Source organism: Podarcis tiliguerta, assembly GCF_965153285.1.
Source record: "Podarcis tiliguerta genome assembly, chromosome: 14".
Lineage (NCBI taxonomy): Eukaryota > Metazoa > Chordata > Lepidosauria > Squamata > Lacertidae > Podarcis > Podarcis tiliguerta.
In genome coordinates this window covers 34,533,577-34,552,050 of record NC_139547.1, presented here as the reverse complement: position 1 = coordinate 34,552,050, position 18,474 = coordinate 34,533,577, and the positions used below count along the sequence as shown (strand labels likewise).

Below are 18,474 nucleotides of genomic sequence, written 5' to 3'. Positions count from 1 at the left end.
AGTCCTGCATCCTGTTCTCACAGGAGCCTGCCAGGTGCCCATGGGCAGCCCACAAACAGGACCTGAGTGCAGCAGCACTCTCCTCACTTATGAGTCCTGGGTACTCAGAGTGGAGGTAGAACATGGTCATCATGGCTGGTAGCCACTGATAGCCTTACCCTCCATGAATTTGTCTCATCCTTTTTTAAAGCCATCCCAGTTGTGCATAGGAATGGACCTGCAGGAGACTTCATTGGTGCTGAGTGTTATTCTCACGCTTTTGAGCATACGTTCGTAGTCACTAAGCCTAGAAACTTGAGATCACTCTCACCTTCAGGGAGCAGAAAGTCGGGCAGTTGGCTTTGCCTAAAAGCCCATAGGGAGCCCACCGAGGAGGTCCAAGGAAGCTAGCAAAGCTTTCCAACTCTGGCACTGCATTGCCTTGCTTTTTTTCTTTCAAAACCTGTTCTGTTATTGCCCTCAGGTGACAAAGCAATGACCAATTTCATATGGCTGGTAAAAAAGACCTTCAGAGCAATGTAGCCTCGCTTGCATGAGTCATCTGGTCAGAAGGTTCCTGGGTGCTCTTTACTAATGTCTCTGCCCTCCCCCCCCCCGAGGGTGGGGCACCCTGATGATTTATTGTCTGGGGAACTCGAAAATCCTGACGCCAACCCTGGCTGAGATTCTTGGGCAAATGATTTTTACACATGTACACATCCCTCAAATGCAGAATGGCACTGTCCTTGATTTATAAAAGGATGTTTTCTTAGCCTGTGGCTTTGTCTGCCCTACAGAGCGCATGTTGAGGCTGATCGAGCACCCAAAGAAGGCCGAGAGAGACTACCTGGGCCACGATGATGCTGTGTGCCTTTGCCGGTTTACCCCTTCTGGGAAACGCCTCTTCACAGCTTCCTATAATGAGATCCTGGTGTGGGAGGTCCACAGTAGAGGAACACAGAAAGCAGTTTCCATCACCAGTTGAGTCGGATGCAAACATGGTTGCTACCTCAGGGTTGCCCTGAAAACTCCCCATCCCGATGCTGTGCATCAGCTCCAGCCTCCTGTTTCTGAGTTCAGCAATCGAAAATGCCCAGGAGCTGCACAGCTGTCCCCATTGGACCATTCCTATTGGACCCAGGCAGGACTGTTCCATGATCTCCATTTGACATTCCAGGAAGTGAAAATGGTCAGTGGCGATTAGCCAGAGCCTGAAGGGACTGGGAGCCAAAATGCCAATGCCCCCCTCTTCTTCATATTGGGATGGAGGACGGGAAGGAGTCCCCCTTTCGTACCTTTTCCTACCTTCTGGCTGTCTTCTCTCCTTTTTCACCATGGTAGGACAGCTAGCTTGATCAGAGCTCCTGAAATTTGGGGCAGGCAAGCTGTAGGTTGATGCCTGGATTTTATGGGGGGGGGGGTCTGTTGCCCTCTTTCCTGTTGGATGCAGTGGGCATCAATGCAGGGATCTGATAACAGCCACTTCTCAAGCAAGCAGGGCATATCCTCATCCACATTTTCTGAATGGGAAGGTTCTAGGACTGGGTGACCTAAGCTGCTCAGGATCAGGCTCCAACACACCAGCATTTTCACACTTCCTTGACCCCCTTGAGGTTGAAGGATGGGCAGTGGTCACTCAGAAATAGCCCAGCCCCTCATGAAGAGCAGCGGTGGTCATTTAGATACTCTTCCAGAATGTCACTTTTGAAATGCTGACGAAGAGATGATCTCGTTCTATTTTTTTTACTATATATTAGTTGAGCTCGTTATACCCAACTATAACTTGTTATGTATTACAGTACGATTGCGTCCTGCACAGGGGTAAAGATCCGGGGCTGGCGCATATACGCAAAAACACATATACTCAAACCACTCCCCCACAAGAACTTCCCAGAACCCAGTAAGCAAGTATGAGAGCTAAGAGCTCTTTCTGGGCCAGGAAAACCTTATGCAAAAGGAGCTTTTAAGCTCTCCCATCATGGGTGCAAGCAATTTGTCTGATTTCAACTGGCTGGCTTTCAACTGCGTAAGGTTCAAATCACGCAAGTTAAATGTGTATAAGATGTGATTTTGCTGTACATATGGATTAGGATGAGTTTCTTGATTCTTAGCATTAAGAATATGTACACATTGGACATTACTCCCTCTCCCCCCAAAAAGAGAGACCGAAATTATTCCTCGCTCATCTGTCCCAATACTAAATTTTGATTTTATGGTTCTCTTTACTACGTTTTCTGTTGACTATATGAGAACCAGAAGGGATTACACACACACACATACACTCCAGCAGTTTGCTGTATAAAATCACACACAAAAAACCAGCCATGACCATGATAAGGATAAACACTAAGTGTAAACTTTGTGAGCACAAATTTGCCTTTCTTTTTTCAAAAAGAAAAATATTTTTAAGGAGTATTATCAGGGATGTTCTAGAGTGTTTTTTTAATTCAGATTTTGCAAATGTTTGTGTTTTTTTAGAATGCACAGATGATTGGGCAATAGTTTGCTTCTGAGGTGCAAAGCTGATAGAAATGGAATTGCTCATAAACCAGGCAGTGAAACAATATTTCCACCACTGTATCTCAAATGTGGCCTTAACAAATAACTACATACCTAGAGTTTTTGTTTGTAATTTATAGTAAGATGGAAGTTTTTAGTAAGATGTGTTTTTTAATTTTTGATCTAAAATAAAGTAGTATTTTTGTGCATTTGAACCTTTGTAGAGTTCCAATTTTGTATGTAGGCTTTAAGGTATCTGGGGACCATGTAAAAATGGATGAGAGTCTTGTCACTATGCATCTGGAAACAATGCCAAGTCTTGGCACCCTCTTTCAGGTAGTCAAAGGACAACATTCATAACTCAAGAGGAAAAAATGTCACTTTATTGTGTAAAAAGTATATAGTCCTGATTGTATAAAAAGTATATCCCTGCACCAAACATGGATGGTTGCTGCAATTGTTCTTCAACTTTTGAAGCTAACAAAACACACAATTTAAAATATGGCACAACATTTCACATGGGCTGCCAAAGACCCCTGGCATTACGAAGGAAGAGGCAAAGTGCCACAGAAAGAAAAAGTGGTTTGTGCATTCAGGCCGAGACAGGCTTAATTTCTGCTTTAAAATAAATTATCGGAAGGCAATCCCACCCGCAGCTACATCTTACAAAATATATTACTAAAAAACTTGTCATAAGATCGTATGCTAAAGGCCTAACTTAGGCCATCATACTTAAGGCGTTAAGAGTCAAGAACTCTGATAACCAGAGTTGGAAGTAAAATTCCTCACAGTGAAGCCCTTTTCGTTATTATGTAATTCTTTTAGCACTTTCTCAACATGCGATGCTGAACCAGGCTCTGGTACATCTCCCCCCAGCATGGCACAGACTGGAGCAATACAAGAACAAGTAATGAGCGCTGTGAACCAGCACACTGCTCATTTGCATAACCAGCCAGTTAATTTGTAACTAGGGTTTAACATTATTTTTGTAGCAGCCCATTAGTCTTCCCAGCGAGAGCTGCAACCACCACTTAAAGAAATTAGTAAGGATGTACCCAGAATCTTCTCCTGCCCCTTGACAGCCCTGGATCCGGCCCAAGCCCGGATCCCATACCAATTGGGATTGGGGCAGAGGCATACAGGCTTTGGCTGAATCCGGGCTGTCAAGGGGGCATGGGAAAGAGAGGAAGGCAGCAGCCTCTGCAAAACAGCACAGGGGTGTTTGCAAGAAGGCTTTTAAACAGCCCCACTCTGCACTTTGGCTACATCCACCTGTTCTCAGCAAGGAAACACTGGCAGTTATACAGTTGCTCCTCTTTTTGAAAGCCATTTTGGCTCATGACACATCACAGGTGGGGAACCTCCAGCCCTTTTGCTGTTACTGGGCTACATCTTGCCTCATCTGTGACCATCAGCCATGGTGGCTGAGGGTGATGGGAGCTGGAGTCCATACTGTAATGTGGTGGTTGTCTTTATGTGCAGAGGATTCTATTTGAAGTCCTTTACTGGAGCAGCAGAGAGGTCAAGGCCAGCCCCAGCAGCTTCTAGACTTCTTTCCCCAACCTAAAACATCTGGAAGGGCAGTGCCTCATTTTGGAAAGGATGGGTCCAAGGTGGAGAACCTCAGGCCTGGAGGCCAAATCTATCCCTCTCTTATCTGTCCCTCAGGACCCTCCTCACAGTACAACCCCTCTCCCAAAGCCCCACACTTCCCCAGATGTTTCTTTTGCCAGCTGAAATGTGTCCTTTAACTCTGATAGTCCTTCTTGCTTAGCACAATGGAGGATACAGAGGTGTGTTTGTGGAAACTAGCCTACAGTACACAAAAAGGTAAAACTTAGGTTAACTGCTCTGCCCTCTTTCGCCTTAGGCCCTGCTCACTGCTGGCGGTTTCCAGATGGAAATATGGGCTCTCGGACTGAGAAAAGGTCCGTTGCCCCTAGGCAAGGCCAATGAGGGGAGCAGTAGTCAAGTTCTACATGGAAGCCACTTGTTCCTTCTGGAAGGTTCTGCTACAGTGTGCCATCACACAAGAGTGATGGATGGGGCCTCCTGCTGGTTCTCACATCAAAGGATCACAGCCGTCTGTGTTAGGTCTCTGTGTCTTCTGTGTAGTCTTCATCCTCTCCTCCTGCGAGTGGAAAACTGTTTGATTTCCTTAACAGTTCATAGTGGAAACTGTTGGGACGCCTGGAGAAGTTCTGTCGGCCTGTGGAGCTGCTGCAGCAAAAGTGCTTTATGTTGAACGCGGCGCTAACCAGAAGCAGCACAGATAAGACTACTATAAACCATTCCTTACTGTAAAAAAACAAAATAAAAATACTATTAATAATAATGGTAACTGATGAAAATAATAATCAGCATGTTTACAGCACCTTAACACGCCAGCTTGCAAACTGACAATAGAAGTCAAAAGATTCCCATTTCATCATTGTAATCACTTTGCTAGAACAGACTTGTCCCAGCGGAGGAGGCTAGAACTAATGGCCTTCGGCTGCAGGAGGGGAGACTGTGCTTGAACATTAGAAGAAGCTTCCTGATGGCAAGGCCAGATGGACGAGGGGACCAATTCCCTAGAGAGGTGGTGAGCATCTCCCATGGTGCAGATTCTTCAAAGTGGAGGCACACACTGCATAGTTAAAACTATGGAATTTGCTGCCATGGGAGGCAACGATGGCCACCAACTTGGATAGCTTTCAAAGAGAGTTGGACAAATTCATGGAGGAAAAGGCTAACAAAGGCTACTAGCTGCTGTGGCTATGCTCCACCACCAGAATCAGAAGACAGTAATGTTTCTGAATACCACTTTCTGGAATTTGCAGGTGCAGAGTGCTGTCATCCTCAGCTCCTGCTTGCGGACTTCTTGTAGGCAACAGGTTGGCCACCGTGAGACCAGGATGCTGGTCTAGATGGGCCACTGGCCTGATCCAGCAGGCCTCTTCTTGTGTCCGTATAAGGATGAACAGCTGTCTATTGGGGGTGATCTATACTGCCTGCACTGGGCAATGGGCTGGACCACGCAGAGGTGGAGGGGGCCTTGTAGACTAGGACTCTGCGACTAGCTCTATTACAGGAGGCTAGAAAATATTACAACACACAACCACACTACAAAAACACAAAGCACACAACTTACATTGTAAACCCAAGGAGCGCGTCTTTCTCATTGGCCTTCAGCAAGCACTGCCCTGCGAGAGAGAGGGAGAGAGAGATGCATTTAGATGCTTAATTGCCAGGCACGAAGGACAAGGCAAATCTCCAATGCAGCAAATAGACTGGAACGGATCCATGAAGGCTTCATCGTTGCGTCAGATCAAGAGTCTAGATTTCTCTTGCTGTCCTGAAAGGGATGGGCAGGACAGTTTGTTCAAGACGAATGCGGATGACAACTGTGTAAGGGGGTGGGGTGGCGACAAAAAAGAGACGACGCCCCTAGTGCCCTAACTTGTTCCAAGGAATTCCTTCTCAAAGAATCCATACATTCCATCAGACTCGACCCATTTGTAATCTGCTCAACTTCAGCAAGCATTCAAAGATCAAGAAATAGTAACTTTGGTTCCAATGCAACTGGAGCTAAAGCACCCTTGAAATTGATGAGATTTCCAATGGGACTCAAGCAGGTTTACACTCCTTGGGAAAGAGGAACCCCTGAAATGCACCGGGAATAAGGTCCGCTTCCTGCCCCCGTTTTCTATACAGGGGCACAGTCCCATTTCCCCTTTCTTCCAGCTTTTTGATCCGTCTTCTTCCCTTGTACATTGCACCACTAGAAAGCTACCCCAAAATCCACAGGCACTCTGGAATGTAGACCAAGAAGAGGGTAGCTGGGATATATGAAGCCATCAAATCTCTTGGGCCTATTCAGCACGGTACCACTATTCTGACTGGCAGCAGCCCAGGAGAGAAAGAGCTGTCCCAGGTATAACCCTACAGGGAAGAACCACATGGCTCAGGCAGAGCAACAGCCTCACATACAGAAGCTTCCAGGTTCAATCTCCAGCATGTTTTGGGACTACAACTCCCATCATCCCTAGCTAACCGGACCAGTGGTCAGGGATGATGGGAATTGTAGTCTCAAAACATCTGGAGGGCCGAGGCTGCCTATGCCTGGGCTAAGGTGTGGAAAAGCACTGAGGCCTAATTTGATCAATAGAATACCTGGCCTCTAGAGAGTGGGGCTTTTATGCTGTACTTTAGAATATATATATATGAGAGTGAGGAGATATTTCCCTGGCAGGAGGGCTGATTTTTAGTCAGCCCCCTCCACAACATGAGAGAGATCCCTGCCCGAAGTCCTGGAGAGCAGCTGCCAGTCAGGGAAGACAATACTGAGATTGGTAGGCCAATGAGCCAGAGTCTAAATAAGGCCTCTTCCTATCTTTCCAGGACCCTTTTAAACAGGAAGCAAAAAGGCCAAGGGCCAAACCCTCCAAAAGAAAAGCTCAGGCTGTGTCTCCTTCTGAGTCATGAGGCCCCTGAGCCACCTACCTGTGTCTACGTCGTCAGGCAGGGGGCATTCAGCAGAAACATTGCAACTGCCCGTCTTCCGATCACAAGGACGCTGGTTTGGGCAGGGACAGGCATCCTGGCAGTTTGGCCCGTACCGTCCGCTGGGACAGGCTGAGAAAACAATCACAGGGAAGACAAGTTGGGGGTTACACAACAGCAAGCAGGCCCGGGAAACACATGGCAGAATCAGGCCTGGCTCTCTGTCTTACAGCAGGGTTTTCTGGCACGGATGAGCAGCTGATTGCCAAGGCTTGCAAAGCCCTTCTGCCTTTGCCCAGAACAAGCTGTTCTTACAGAGGCTAACCAGATACCTGCGGGGAAACCAGAAAGCAGGACGTGTGTGCAGCAGCACTCTCTTCTCCTGTGGTTTCTGGCACCTGTATTCAGAAGCCTGAATACCCTGACTGTGGAAGCAGAACCGAGCCATTGTGGCTAATAACCATGAATTTGTCCAATCCATTCATATTGGTGGTCCTCACTGCCTCCAGTGGCAGTGAGTTCCACAGTTTAACTGTGCACTGTGTGTAGAAGATGTGGAAAGGTTGGACATTCTTCACCCACTAGCTGGCTCCACTGAGCCTCTCCTGTCAGCTAACTCGCCCATTTCTTCGCTGCTTACACCCCGTCTTCCGGCTGTCCCAATTTCTTTGGAGCCCAAAGCATGGCTCCCCACAGCACGTTAAGGAATTATAAAGGCTGGGAGGGGAGCAGTGACAGTCACAAGTACCAGGTGCAGACAGTGCTGTTTTAACCAGCAAGTTTTAACTCAGCAAGAAGGGAGTAGAGCAAATACGTTATCACCACAGCCAAGTTAAAATAAACAAATCTCTCACCTTCTTCGCAATGCGTGCCTTGGTAGCCAGCTGAGCAATTGCAAGTTCCGTGGACAGGGTCACAGGCACCACCATTGAGGCAGAGGCACTTCTGAAGGCAGCCGTCGCCATAGGAACCAGGAGCACAGGCTATGGCAGAAGAGACAGAGGGAGGGAGGAGACCACACACAAAACACCATCAGAACTTTGGGTGGCGAGGAATATATATTTACTGTTTATTTGCTTCACAAAAATTATACACAGCACTTCATCCTACATAAAGAAAACAACCTGAAATCCTTTACAAAAAAAGAATAAAGCAATAAAATTATCAGTTAAAAACCAATTTAAAACCTTCAGAAATAAGCTAAAAGCCTAATGAAAACACATGTCAGCATTCCACAGGTGTGGGTAGGCTTGTCTAAACAAAAATGTTTTTAGTAGGCACCAGAAAGGTGCCTTCGCTGTAGGAACTCTGCCTGATGTCAATAGTGTGAGCCAAAGCGAAGGTTAAATGCTAAAACGCTGATTTCTTACAAATGCTGAAAAAATATTATGTGGCACTTTTAACGGGGCCAGTTCAGAGCAGTCAAGTGGGCTTATATAGGGCAAAGCGATCTCGCAGGTAAATTGCTCCCAAGCTGTTAAGGGCTTTATATACTAACAGTAAGAAACCAATTGAACTTGGCCTGGTAGGAAGCGAGTGCAGATCTTTCAGCAGAGGTGCTATATGCTGGTGGGGTGTCAGTCCCATGGGCAGCTGTGCAGCAGCATTCTGCATTGCCTGCAGCTTCCAGGTCAAGAGCAAGGGAAGCCCCAATATAACTGCATTATACCAAAGTAGACTATTTGTTCAATTGGCTCAGTACTGTCTGCACTGATTGGCAGCAGCTTCCATGCTTTCAGAATGGCCGACTTGCCCAGCCTTCCCCACAGACGCCAGGATTTTTTATTTATAGATGTGTTTATATACCGACAATTGATACAATGCAAGGATTGAACCTGGGACCCTTCTGCATTCCAAGCACATGTTCTACCAGTGAGCACATGTTCTACCCCCCCTTGTAAAGCAGGGATAGCCAACGTGGCAGCCTCCAAATGTTGCTAGACTACAGGTCCCATCATGCCTTGCCACAAGCCGCACTTGCTGGGGCTGATGGGATCTGGAGTCCAACAACAAGAACAGCCAGAGAACACCTGCTGGCTTTCCCTGCTACGAAGGGTCACACACACAGTTGTTCCAACCTTGCATTTAAGCACTAGACTGGTGACACAGATGGTAAGGACCTTGCATGGACATGGGTAAGCTGGATAAGGGTGCAGCTGTGGATCTCCCCATCCCCTACATCTGTCCCAGGACAGAAAATGCAGCCCATGTTGTTTCTGCAGTTTGCATAAGCTCGTCCTTCTTTTGGAATAAATCACAATAATAATAAAAAAACTCAGCATTTGGTGGCCACAATGCAGGCCACCAAAAGTGCCTCCCCCCCCCCCCCAATACATGTAGCAAAGTCAAAACAGAAAAGTCAATCAGGATGTAAGTTGCCCTGGAAATATATATTTACCGTAGTTAATTTCTATCCTGACCAAAGAATGCTTGGAGCAAGGAACACAAAGTAAAGCAATAAAAGAAGAACAAGGCAATAAAATCAATAAAACTGGAGAAAAACAGCTACTGCCAGTTCAATCAACTGCAGCGTATTTTCAAGGACTGTAACAATTCAGCTTATTATTTGGCCAAAGGGTGAAAAGTTTGTTTTGTTTTGTTTGAGTTTATACTCTGCCCCACGATGGCTGGGGCTGATGGAACTTGCGGTCCAAGACCACTGGAGGGCACTAGGTTGGCAAACGCTGCCCTAACTTTTGCAATTGGTTTCCCAAGTTACAAACTGATGCAATAGATAAATATTCACACAAACACACAACTCTGCAAAGGAAGGATTGTTAGGGAGGAAATCCAGCTACCTTCACTGCAGTTGGGGCTCTGCCAGCCAGCATCACAAAGACATCCCTCTGCAATAAAGGGGGAAAGAAGAGATGGATGTGATTTTGGAGCAGTGAGTTCATGGGCACAGAGAGGTAAGTTGTGGCACAACCGGGAATAGAGTCACCAGTGCCGGCAAAGGAGGGAATTCAGGACAGAACGTGGGATTTTCAGATAAGCCACGGCCAAGGGGAAACGGAGGACATTTGGGGAATATTGTTATTAAATTAGTCACCTTATTTCTCAGTGACAACTCAAAGCAACTGAAAATATTTGAAGAAAGTAACAAACACGTAAATACATTAAAACAGCATTAACAAGTCTAAAAGACAGTTCTATTTAAAAACAAGCAGACTAAACCAACACAAAAAGGAAACAGAGAGTTAAAAGCCAAAGGCCAGTTTAGGGGGCGAGGGGGAGCCTGGGGAGCAAACACAGCTCTGTCCTCCAAGATGGGGGATTCAGGAGGAGTAGGTGGGAAACTGCCACCACTGCTCCTATTCTGGATACCAAGAAGTTGCCTCACTCTGCCCAATGGTAGAGCCAGCATCCTAACAAATCAGAACAGGTTAGTCCGAGGCTGCCTTTAACCAAAAGAAAAAGAGGAGTAAAAAAACATCCCCTGCTATATATCCAAGGGTTTTTAAAAAACCCAATTTGCCCAGAAGCAGTCTCAGCAGGAGTCCCACTTGTTAATAGCAATGTGCTTTCTAGAACCCTAATTCTATAGGCAGCCTCTAAATCAAGGGTGCTGTAGGGACGTGGGTGGAGCTGTGGGTTAAACCACAGAGCCTAAGACTTGCCGATCAGAAGGTCAGCGGTTCGAATCCCCACGATGGGGTGAGCTCCGGTTGCTCGGTCCCTGCTCCTGCCAATCTAGCAGTTCGAAAGCATGTCAAAGTGCAAGTAGATCAATAGGTACTGCTCCAGCGGGAAGGTAAACGGCGTTTCCGTGCGCTGCTCCGGTTCGCCAGAAGCAGCTTAGTCATGCTGGCCACATGACCCGGAAGCTGTACGCCGGCTCCCTTGGCCAATAAAGCGAGATGAGTGCCACAACCCCAGAGTCGGCCACAACTGGACCTAACGGTCAGGGGTCCCTTTACCTTTACCTTTACTTGCTACTAGTGATGTGCTTCTGAGAGCCCCATCTCTATAGGCAGCCCTGACTTGGAGGCCGGGCACCTGTTCTACCTGACCCACATGCTCACACCTCTCCCAGCCCACGTGGCCTTGCCTTCTGTACAGATTCCATGCAGGGTGCAGTTGGAAGGGCCACAGTCCAAGACATCGCATGCTGGTCCTCTCCAGAGAGCTCCATCGCACTGACATTCCCCAAGGACGCAGTGCCCATGCCCACTGCAGTCCGGAGGCTGGCAGGCAGGTTCGTGGACACACAGGATAGTCGAAACCTGCCGAGGGCAGCGCCACATGGGGTAAGGTTCACTGGGGAGAAAGAAATACTGATTGCACCAAAAGAACAACAACAGCAGCCAAGCCAAGCCCTAGTACACATCCTGGCCCTTCTTTAAAGCTGGGAGAAACAGCGAGGTTTCTCAGCTGTAGTAACTTCATTTGACACTGATGCAGACCCACAGAAAACTGTCTCACCCCCCAAACATAGCCTGGCCACTTCAGGACCAGAAGTGTGACAGCAGGGGGCTCTTTCTGCATTGTCCACGAGTACAGGGTCAAGCTCCCCTTTAGCAAACAGCGACAGCACCTACCAGTGATCTGAAGGGTAACTAGCAAGCGTTCCATTCAAGACCAGGGTTGCAGACCCTCCGCCGTCCAAGTTGATGGCATTGACGACGCCTTGCTGCTTCAGGAAATCAGCCATATCCCAAAGACTGAGGCTGTGCAAACGATTAAGGGGATAGCTGTGAGAAGATGCCTTACATAGGCGGAAGAAGAGTAAGGGCCGGCCCTATCCTTAGGCGGAGGAAGGAGGCAAATGCTGGAGAGCAGGGAGCGGAAGTTAAGTGTTAGGGCTGGATGAGCCATGTGGCATGCTCTGTTCCCGGCCACGCTAGCCTGTGGTCCTTGTGTGTAGTGGAATGTTCTGGCACATTAACAGTGTCAATGCAAGATTAAACTGTTTGTATGCTAGGCTTCGGGACGCGGGTGGCGCTGTGGGTAAAAGCCTCAGCACCTAGGGGTTGCCGATCGAAAGGTCGGCGGTTCGAATCCCCGCGGAGGGGTGTGCGCTCCTGTTGTTCGGTCCCAGCACCTGCCAACCTAGCAGTTCGAAAGCACTCCCGGGTGTAAGTAGATAAATAGGGACTGCTTACTAGCGGGAAGGTAAACGGCGTTTCCGTGTGCGGCTCTGGCTCGCCAGAGCAGCGATGTCACGCTGGCCATGTGACCCAGAAATGTTTCCGGACAGCGCTGGCCCCCGGCCTCTTGAGTGAGATGGGCGCACAACCCTAGAGTCTGTCAAGACTGGCCCGTACGGGCAGGGGTACCTTATGCTAGGCTTCTGTACAAGACTTCACCATCTGCCTCAGGCAGTGAGAAGTCTTAGGGCAGCCCTGAAAAGAGAACCAGCGATTACTGTAGCACAGACAAGATAACAGCTTGAGGGTTGGGTTGGTGGGGACGACCATATATTTTCATGTGAGAGAGAATTCACGTACCACAGTAACCAACCTTCCAAACCTGGCTCTGCTTTCTTTAAGATGAGGGTCAATTAAAGTCATTAAAAAAAGAAGGCTCTTTCATATAGGCCTGGTTAACTAAACCATGGTTTAATTTAATCATCTGAACCTGCCCCAGTGCCTTAGCCTGTAAGCCATGGTTTACTGCACTTAACATAAACTAAGGTTTACAAACCAACCTCTTAGCGTTATGGGCAAACCGGGATACATTACAGAATAATACTTGTCTGGTGTTGAGTCATAGGATGGAAATTCCTCAGACACCTACATGTTAAATGCTAGCACCTACAGTTGGATTCCTTATTTAACTTTTCTCCTGAATTGTTAAGTAAAGGTAAAGGTACCCCTGCCCGTGCGGGCCAGTCTTGCCAGACTCTAGGGTTGTGCGCTCATCTCACTCTATAGGCCGGGAGCCAGCGCTGTCCGCAGACACTTCCGGGTCACGTGGCCAGCGTGACAAGCTGCATCTGGCGAGCCAGCACAGCACACGGAACGCCATTTACCTTCCCGCTGGTAAGCGGTCCCTATTTATCTGCTTGCACCCGGGGGTGCTTTCGAACTGCTAGGTTGGCAGGCGCTGGGACAGAACGACGGGAGCGCTCCCTGCAGCGGGGATTCAAACCGCCGACCATGCGATCGGCAAGTCCTAGGCGCTGAGGTTTTACCCACAGCGCCACCCGCGTCCCTATCCTGAATTGTTACTTAAATAAAAAAAGCAAAACTGACCCACAACACATCAAGGAGACAAAGAGGCCCTCCAAGCAGAGCTCAATCTGAGGCATGGATCACCTACCCCACTAGGAGGAATGACTTCAAAAACTAATCAGACTTACCCCCTTGTATGTGTCTGCCCATCAAAGTGGGCCAACACCAGCTGTCCTTGCCTGTCATGCCCCACGGCTGTCCTGGCAGACACAGTATTGATGAACTTGTCAAACGTACCTACCACAAAGGGGTGGGGAGAAAGAGAGACAGAGTACAAATAGCTGAGAAACATAATCACTCTGCTACAAGGATGTTTTTAAAAAAACAAAAACAAATCACAGGGCAAAACCTCTCCTTGCAGCAGAATGGTGTAAGCATGTTTTGTTTTCTTAAATACCGTCTGCTTTAAGCTGGGTACCATCACAGCTCTGGTCTTTTGTTTCGCCATATATAAACATATGTATTTAATTTTCATGAGCATACAGACAAGAAACATAAATGTAATGAATCATTTGAAGAGAGAATACAAGAATTCAGTTTCGCTGAAGCGTGGGCATGGTGATTATAATGAAAGAACATTAAAAAAACCAGATATCTGGTTCTGGGAAGGAAATAAAAATTAATACGATTAGCTGCAGTCCATTAACCACAAGTCACTGGTGTGTTTGAGGAGGTGCAAAATGGTTTTCTTTGTTACATACAAATTCAATTAAACAGTACCGCAAATCACCACTTGTCTTCTTGATTACCTTTTCCTAATGCTTACATCTTATATCTTAATTTTTCCATTAGGGCCATGGGCAGCCTTGGCCTTGAGCCTGCTGAGCCTGGGGTGGTCTAGAGCTTGCTAGGTCATGCCAGGACCTTCATGGAACATGTTCTTCCCCTGCCCAAGCCTTACTCACCAGAGGAACCAAGTGAATCCCATAGCTCTTCACCCACCCAACAGCACAGAAAGCATGGGGGAGGGGCACAGAAAGGCAGTGGACTGAAGGAAAAGATGCAAGACACATCAGTTCCTCTCCAGTCTTGGGTGGCTACCAAGCCTTGTGGGTGCTTCCCATTATGGACAGATCAATACACGCCCCCTGTTATCGCTCCTCCTCCCCTTCTGACCATCCAGTGCATCAGGCAGACAAAAAGAACAGGCAGTGGCGTAGCGTGGGTTGTCAGCACCCGGGGCAAGGCAAGTAATTTGCGCCCCCTAACCCGTGGATTTGCGCCCCCTAACCCTAACCCCCAGATGTTGCGCCCGGTGCGGCCGGCCCCCCCTGCACCCCCCATGCTATGCCACTGGGAACAGGGCCCCTCCCCACATTTACCTGTTTCCTGCGTCTCGTCACATTCCACCGCCCGACTCTGATTCACGTAGACCTCCCCATCTCGCAAGAGCCAACCCACCCCACTCACAAGCTGCACAAAGGGATTGTCTTTAGCCAACACGTCCTCCTCAGAGAGGTAGCTGGAAAAGACAACGGAGGAGCCATGTTATAAGGAGGGAGAGACATTTGAAAATATTTAAAGGACAATTCCTCTCTGGGAATTGTAGCTCTGTGATGGGAAAAGGGGCCGGCTTTCAGCATCTTTCATAAACCACACTTCCCAGGATCCTCTGGCAAAAGCCATGACTGTGGTATAATACAGCTTTAATGGCCAGTGGATTAGGCTATCTCAGGAGGTGGTAGAGCTCTCCTATGAGGCAGAAGCTGAATGGCTCTCCATCAGGGATGCTGCAGTACACTCTGCACTGCAAACCCAGCCCTGAAGAGTGGGTTGAGCTAAGTGTGGCCACCAATGTCCCTTCCAAGTTCACAGTTCACCATGACCTGAGGGATAGCTCAGCTGGAAGAGTATGAGACTTGTAATTTCAGGGTCGTGGGTTCGAGACAGACATTGGGTGAAAGTTTCCTGCATTGCAGGGGGTTGAACTGCATGACCCTCACAGTCCCTTCCAAACTCCAAGTCTGCGATCACGGTATCTCCCCTGCTTTCTAGGATTTCAGAAATCCTAGAAAGTCACTGCCAGTCAGTGTTGACCATGCTAAGCTAGATGGCCCAATGGCCTGACAGGTACTATGTGATTTCCAGCTCCCCACACCTGGTTTAAAAGGAAGAATTGCTGATCCCTTACCCAAAGACTAGAGTGCCATCCTTCCGGATGCCAAAATGAGCATTCTGAATCCCTCCAGAGGAATGGATGAGATGCCCGTTGCTCACAACATTCCCAAGGCACTCTCCGGTTTTCGTGTTGAAGTACCCCCCGTTCTGAGCCACGAGGCACTTGCCATGCCTGGCGGTCTCTTCCACCGTTGCTCGGCTGCGTTTACGGCAGCCCCCTGGCCCACCAGGCTCCAGCACAGAGAACGTCCTCAGGGGGTCCCTCACTGTAGTGAGATGGCCATAGACATGTCGACTATTCTGACCCTTTGGAGGGATGTCAGAGATGAAGATGCTTGTGACGGTCAGTGGAAAGACAGTGCTGTTATTGCTAGGCCAGGATTCATGTGTTGTGTTGCCGTGTCGGAGAGCTTGACAGTCCCGAACGTACCGATGGTGATGCCGCGGACCGTGTCGAGGTGGAGGGTACGGCAGTAATAGGTCATCGTTCAATGAATTCCTGAAATTTTGCAAGTTTCCAATGTGAATCATACAGGTTCAGACTCACTAGCTTGCCCTGTCAAATCGTTTGCACCACCTTGCTTCCTTACAACATATGTTGGATACAAGGTTGACCCCAAAATGTTATTTGAAGCAAATTTCTAATAAATCTGTACAAAGCTGGGCCAAGAAATGCAAAACCCATATAATTAAATATGGACTGATAGCTGGTGTCCTCAGTGTTACTACTCCTTTAACTGAAAAGCACTGCGTTACAAATAAAGTTGCAAAGTGGGACCTCCTGCCAGCTAGATATCACCTCCAAACTTTGAAAGCCTCATAATGTTATTATTCTGTGAAATCTTAAATTCTAGATTACTTTTTTGAATTATCATAGGATGCACTGAGGAAGGCATTTAGAACTTGGAGTATATTTGGGTGGAAGAAATGCCATCTGTTATAAGACTGGTTTCCATTAGGAAACACCACCTCTCCACCTACATGGAGTGAATATCTTTCTGAGACAATGCCTCTATTTCACCACAAGCAGCTCTAATGAGCCATTAAAAGCTGTTCCATTAATGCTCAGGTAATAAACACATTAAGTTTGCTCTTTTCCCATGCCTGTCATTTTACATCGAGCTAAATAGGCCAGGGGGACGCGGGTGGCGCTGTGGGTTAAAGCCTCAGTGCCTAGGGCTTGCCGATCGAAAGGTCGGCGGTTCGAATCCCCGCGGTGGGGTGCGCTCCCGCTGTTCGGTCCCAGCGCCTGCCAACCTAGCAGTTCGAAAGCACCCCTGGGTGCAAGTAGATAAATAGGGACCGCTTACTAGCGGGAAGGTAAACGGCGTTTCCGTGTGTGGCTCTGGCTCGCCAGAGCAGCGATGTCACGCTGGCCACGTGACCCGGAAGTGTCTTCGGACAGCGCTGGCCCTTGGCCTCTTTGAGTGAGATGGGCGCACAACCCTAGAGTCTGTCAAGACTGGCCCGTACGGGCAGGGGTACCTTTACCTTTAAATAGGCCAGGGGAGGGGGCTGACCAAAGAAGAAACTCTGACTCAAGGGACTGCAAACAACTGCCACTAAGCAGGTCAGAAATCAAAAGGGTGACAGGCAAGATCAGGCTTGTGCTTGGATGAGGAAGCACACTTCGAGGGCTGAACATCTGTAAGTAGGCAGTTCTGCGCTAAACTAGATTCTAAGGAAACCCACATTATGTAAGAAGATGGAGGAACACTCAGTGGATTTAAGAAAACTACTGCCCCCACACACGTGCCTTTTAATGCAGCCTGAGAGCCAGAAATTAAGGTGCCCCGAGTTTTTTCCACCACTGGAAAAACTTCACTCAATCTCTGTGTTAAAGCAACTGGAACAGAGGAAATGAAAAGCAACTGTCCTAGTAGGTCTCACTCCCCCATTTCCGCCTGACAAAACTACCACCAAGTTCTAGAACAGAACTAATTTAGTTACAAAGAAAAATGCTTGAGAAAACTGGAGAGCTTCCTGCACACAGCCACCAGATCCACAAATGTGATAAGATGGGGAAGTACTGATGTGGCAGGATAAGACGAATGAAAGCATTTTTTAAGGCTCTCCCAAATTAAAAAAGTTCTCTGCAAGGACTTGTATGCCTATACAAATAGAATCTCTACCTTAAAACAAAAACAAAACAAAAAACACTCTGGGAATACGGTGCTAAATCCTCTTCTTGTTCTACTACCTTTATACTTGCAAGCAGTGTTACTTGTTCAACGGGACATCCGCCCAGGTATTGTCAATTTGATCTCTTCGGCCCTCTTATCACCTGAGTTTCCTTCACGTACAAGCACAGCTAAAGATTAGCTAAATGCGGCGGGGGTGGGAAGAGCCGGAAACTCTCACCCCCGCGCCCACATGATGCTTAGAGGTGGAAAGGCTTCTCCTCTGGTTTGAGCACTTACCAAGCTACGGAGTGACCCTGAACTCCCAGAAAGCAGCGGAGCAGCACCATAGAAAAAACAACCAAAGCAGTCGGTCGCTGCCCCTCGCCTACTCTATGGACTAGGCGCTCTATGGAGGCCGCCATATTGAGCCTGCCGCACGGTCACATGACAAGCCATCATGTGAGAGTATTTCAAAAGCAGCAAAGCCAGGAGCGGAAAAAGGAAGCGTGGTTTCACCGCTCCTTCTGGTGGCCAACTAGCGGAGTCGCAGAATTTGCTCGCCTGAGATTAGGAGGAGCAAGTGTCTTCTTGTTTTCGTTGTTGTTGTTTATTGTTGTGTCCTTAAGGCGGCCACTTACACTGGAAAAGGACGCGTATTTGCATAAAATTTGCATATGCTATAGATGCAAATTTAGAAATAACTACAGTGGTACCTCGGGTTACATACGCTTCAGGTTACAGACGCTTCAGGTTACAGACTCTGCTAACCCAGAAATATTACCTCGGGTTCAGAACTTTGCTTCAGGATGAGAACAGAAATTGTGCTGTGGCGGTGCGGCGGCATCTGGAGGCTCCATTAGCTAAAGTGGTGCTTCAGGTTAAGAACAGTTTCAGGTTAAGAATGCACCTCCAGAACAAATTAAGTACTTAACCCGAGGTACCACTGTACTGTAATTTAAACAGGCATACCAAATCTCATTGTGATGGGAAAGACTGACCCAGGGGACCAGTGCGCCTTCTCTGTCCTCTGTCTAGGTGCTATCTCGTGGTGGGCAACTGCAACCCCCTCCTCCCTTTTATGAACTTACCTTTCA

The 18,474-nt window shown here is 47.9% G+C and overlaps 2 protein-coding genes across 2 annotated transcripts in view; one reads left to right on the top strand and one right to left on the bottom strand.

Moving 5' to 3' along the window:
- WDR90 (WD repeat domain 90) overlaps positions 1 to 1,834 on the top strand; it is a 41,274-nt gene extending 39,440 nt beyond the window's left edge. Inside the window, exon 43 of the mRNA XM_083414079.1 lies at positions 777 to 1,834. Coding sequence (XP_083270205.1) covers positions 777 to 964 — 188 coding nt within the window. The 3' untranslated portion in view covers positions 965 to 1,834. The remainder of the gene's footprint in view (positions 1 to 776) is intronic.
- Positions 1,835 to 2,839: 1,005 nt separating this feature from the next.
- On the bottom strand, positions 2,840 to 17,858 carry NAGPA (N-acetylglucosamine-1-phosphodiester alpha-N-acetylglucosaminidase). The gene is made up of 11 exons (XM_083414120.1): positions 17,678 to 17,858; positions 15,271 to 15,756; positions 14,462 to 14,601; positions 13,268 to 13,376; positions 11,505 to 11,633; positions 11,015 to 11,223; positions 9,762 to 9,809; positions 7,818 to 7,946; positions 6,964 to 7,095; positions 5,612 to 5,663; positions 2,840 to 4,776 (listed from the first exon to the last, which is right to left on the bottom strand). The coding sequence occupies exons 1-11, from the start codon at positions 17,800 to 17,802 to the stop codon at positions 4,569 to 4,571; spliced, it is 1,767 nt and encodes a 588-aa protein (XP_083270246.1). The 5' UTR covers positions 17,803 to 17,858; the 3' UTR covers positions 2,840 to 4,568.
- Positions 17,859 to 18,474: the final 616 nt, after the last annotated feature.

Bases quoted from the DNA above. Each gene is read 5' to 3' on its own strand.
- NAGPA (XM_083414120.1), bottom strand. From the start codon at position 17,802: ATGGCGGCCTCCATAGAGCGCCTAGTCCATAGAGTAGGCGAGGGGCAG. The intron at 11,634-13,267 runs GTAAGTCTGATT...TCGTTTGCACAG, and splicing joins GGGCAGACACATACAAGGGG to CCTCAGTCTTTGGGATATGG. The intron at 9,810-11,014 runs GCAAGGCCACGT...CCTTTATTGCAG, and splicing joins GCATGGAATCTGTACAGAAG to AGGGATGTCTTTGTGATGCT.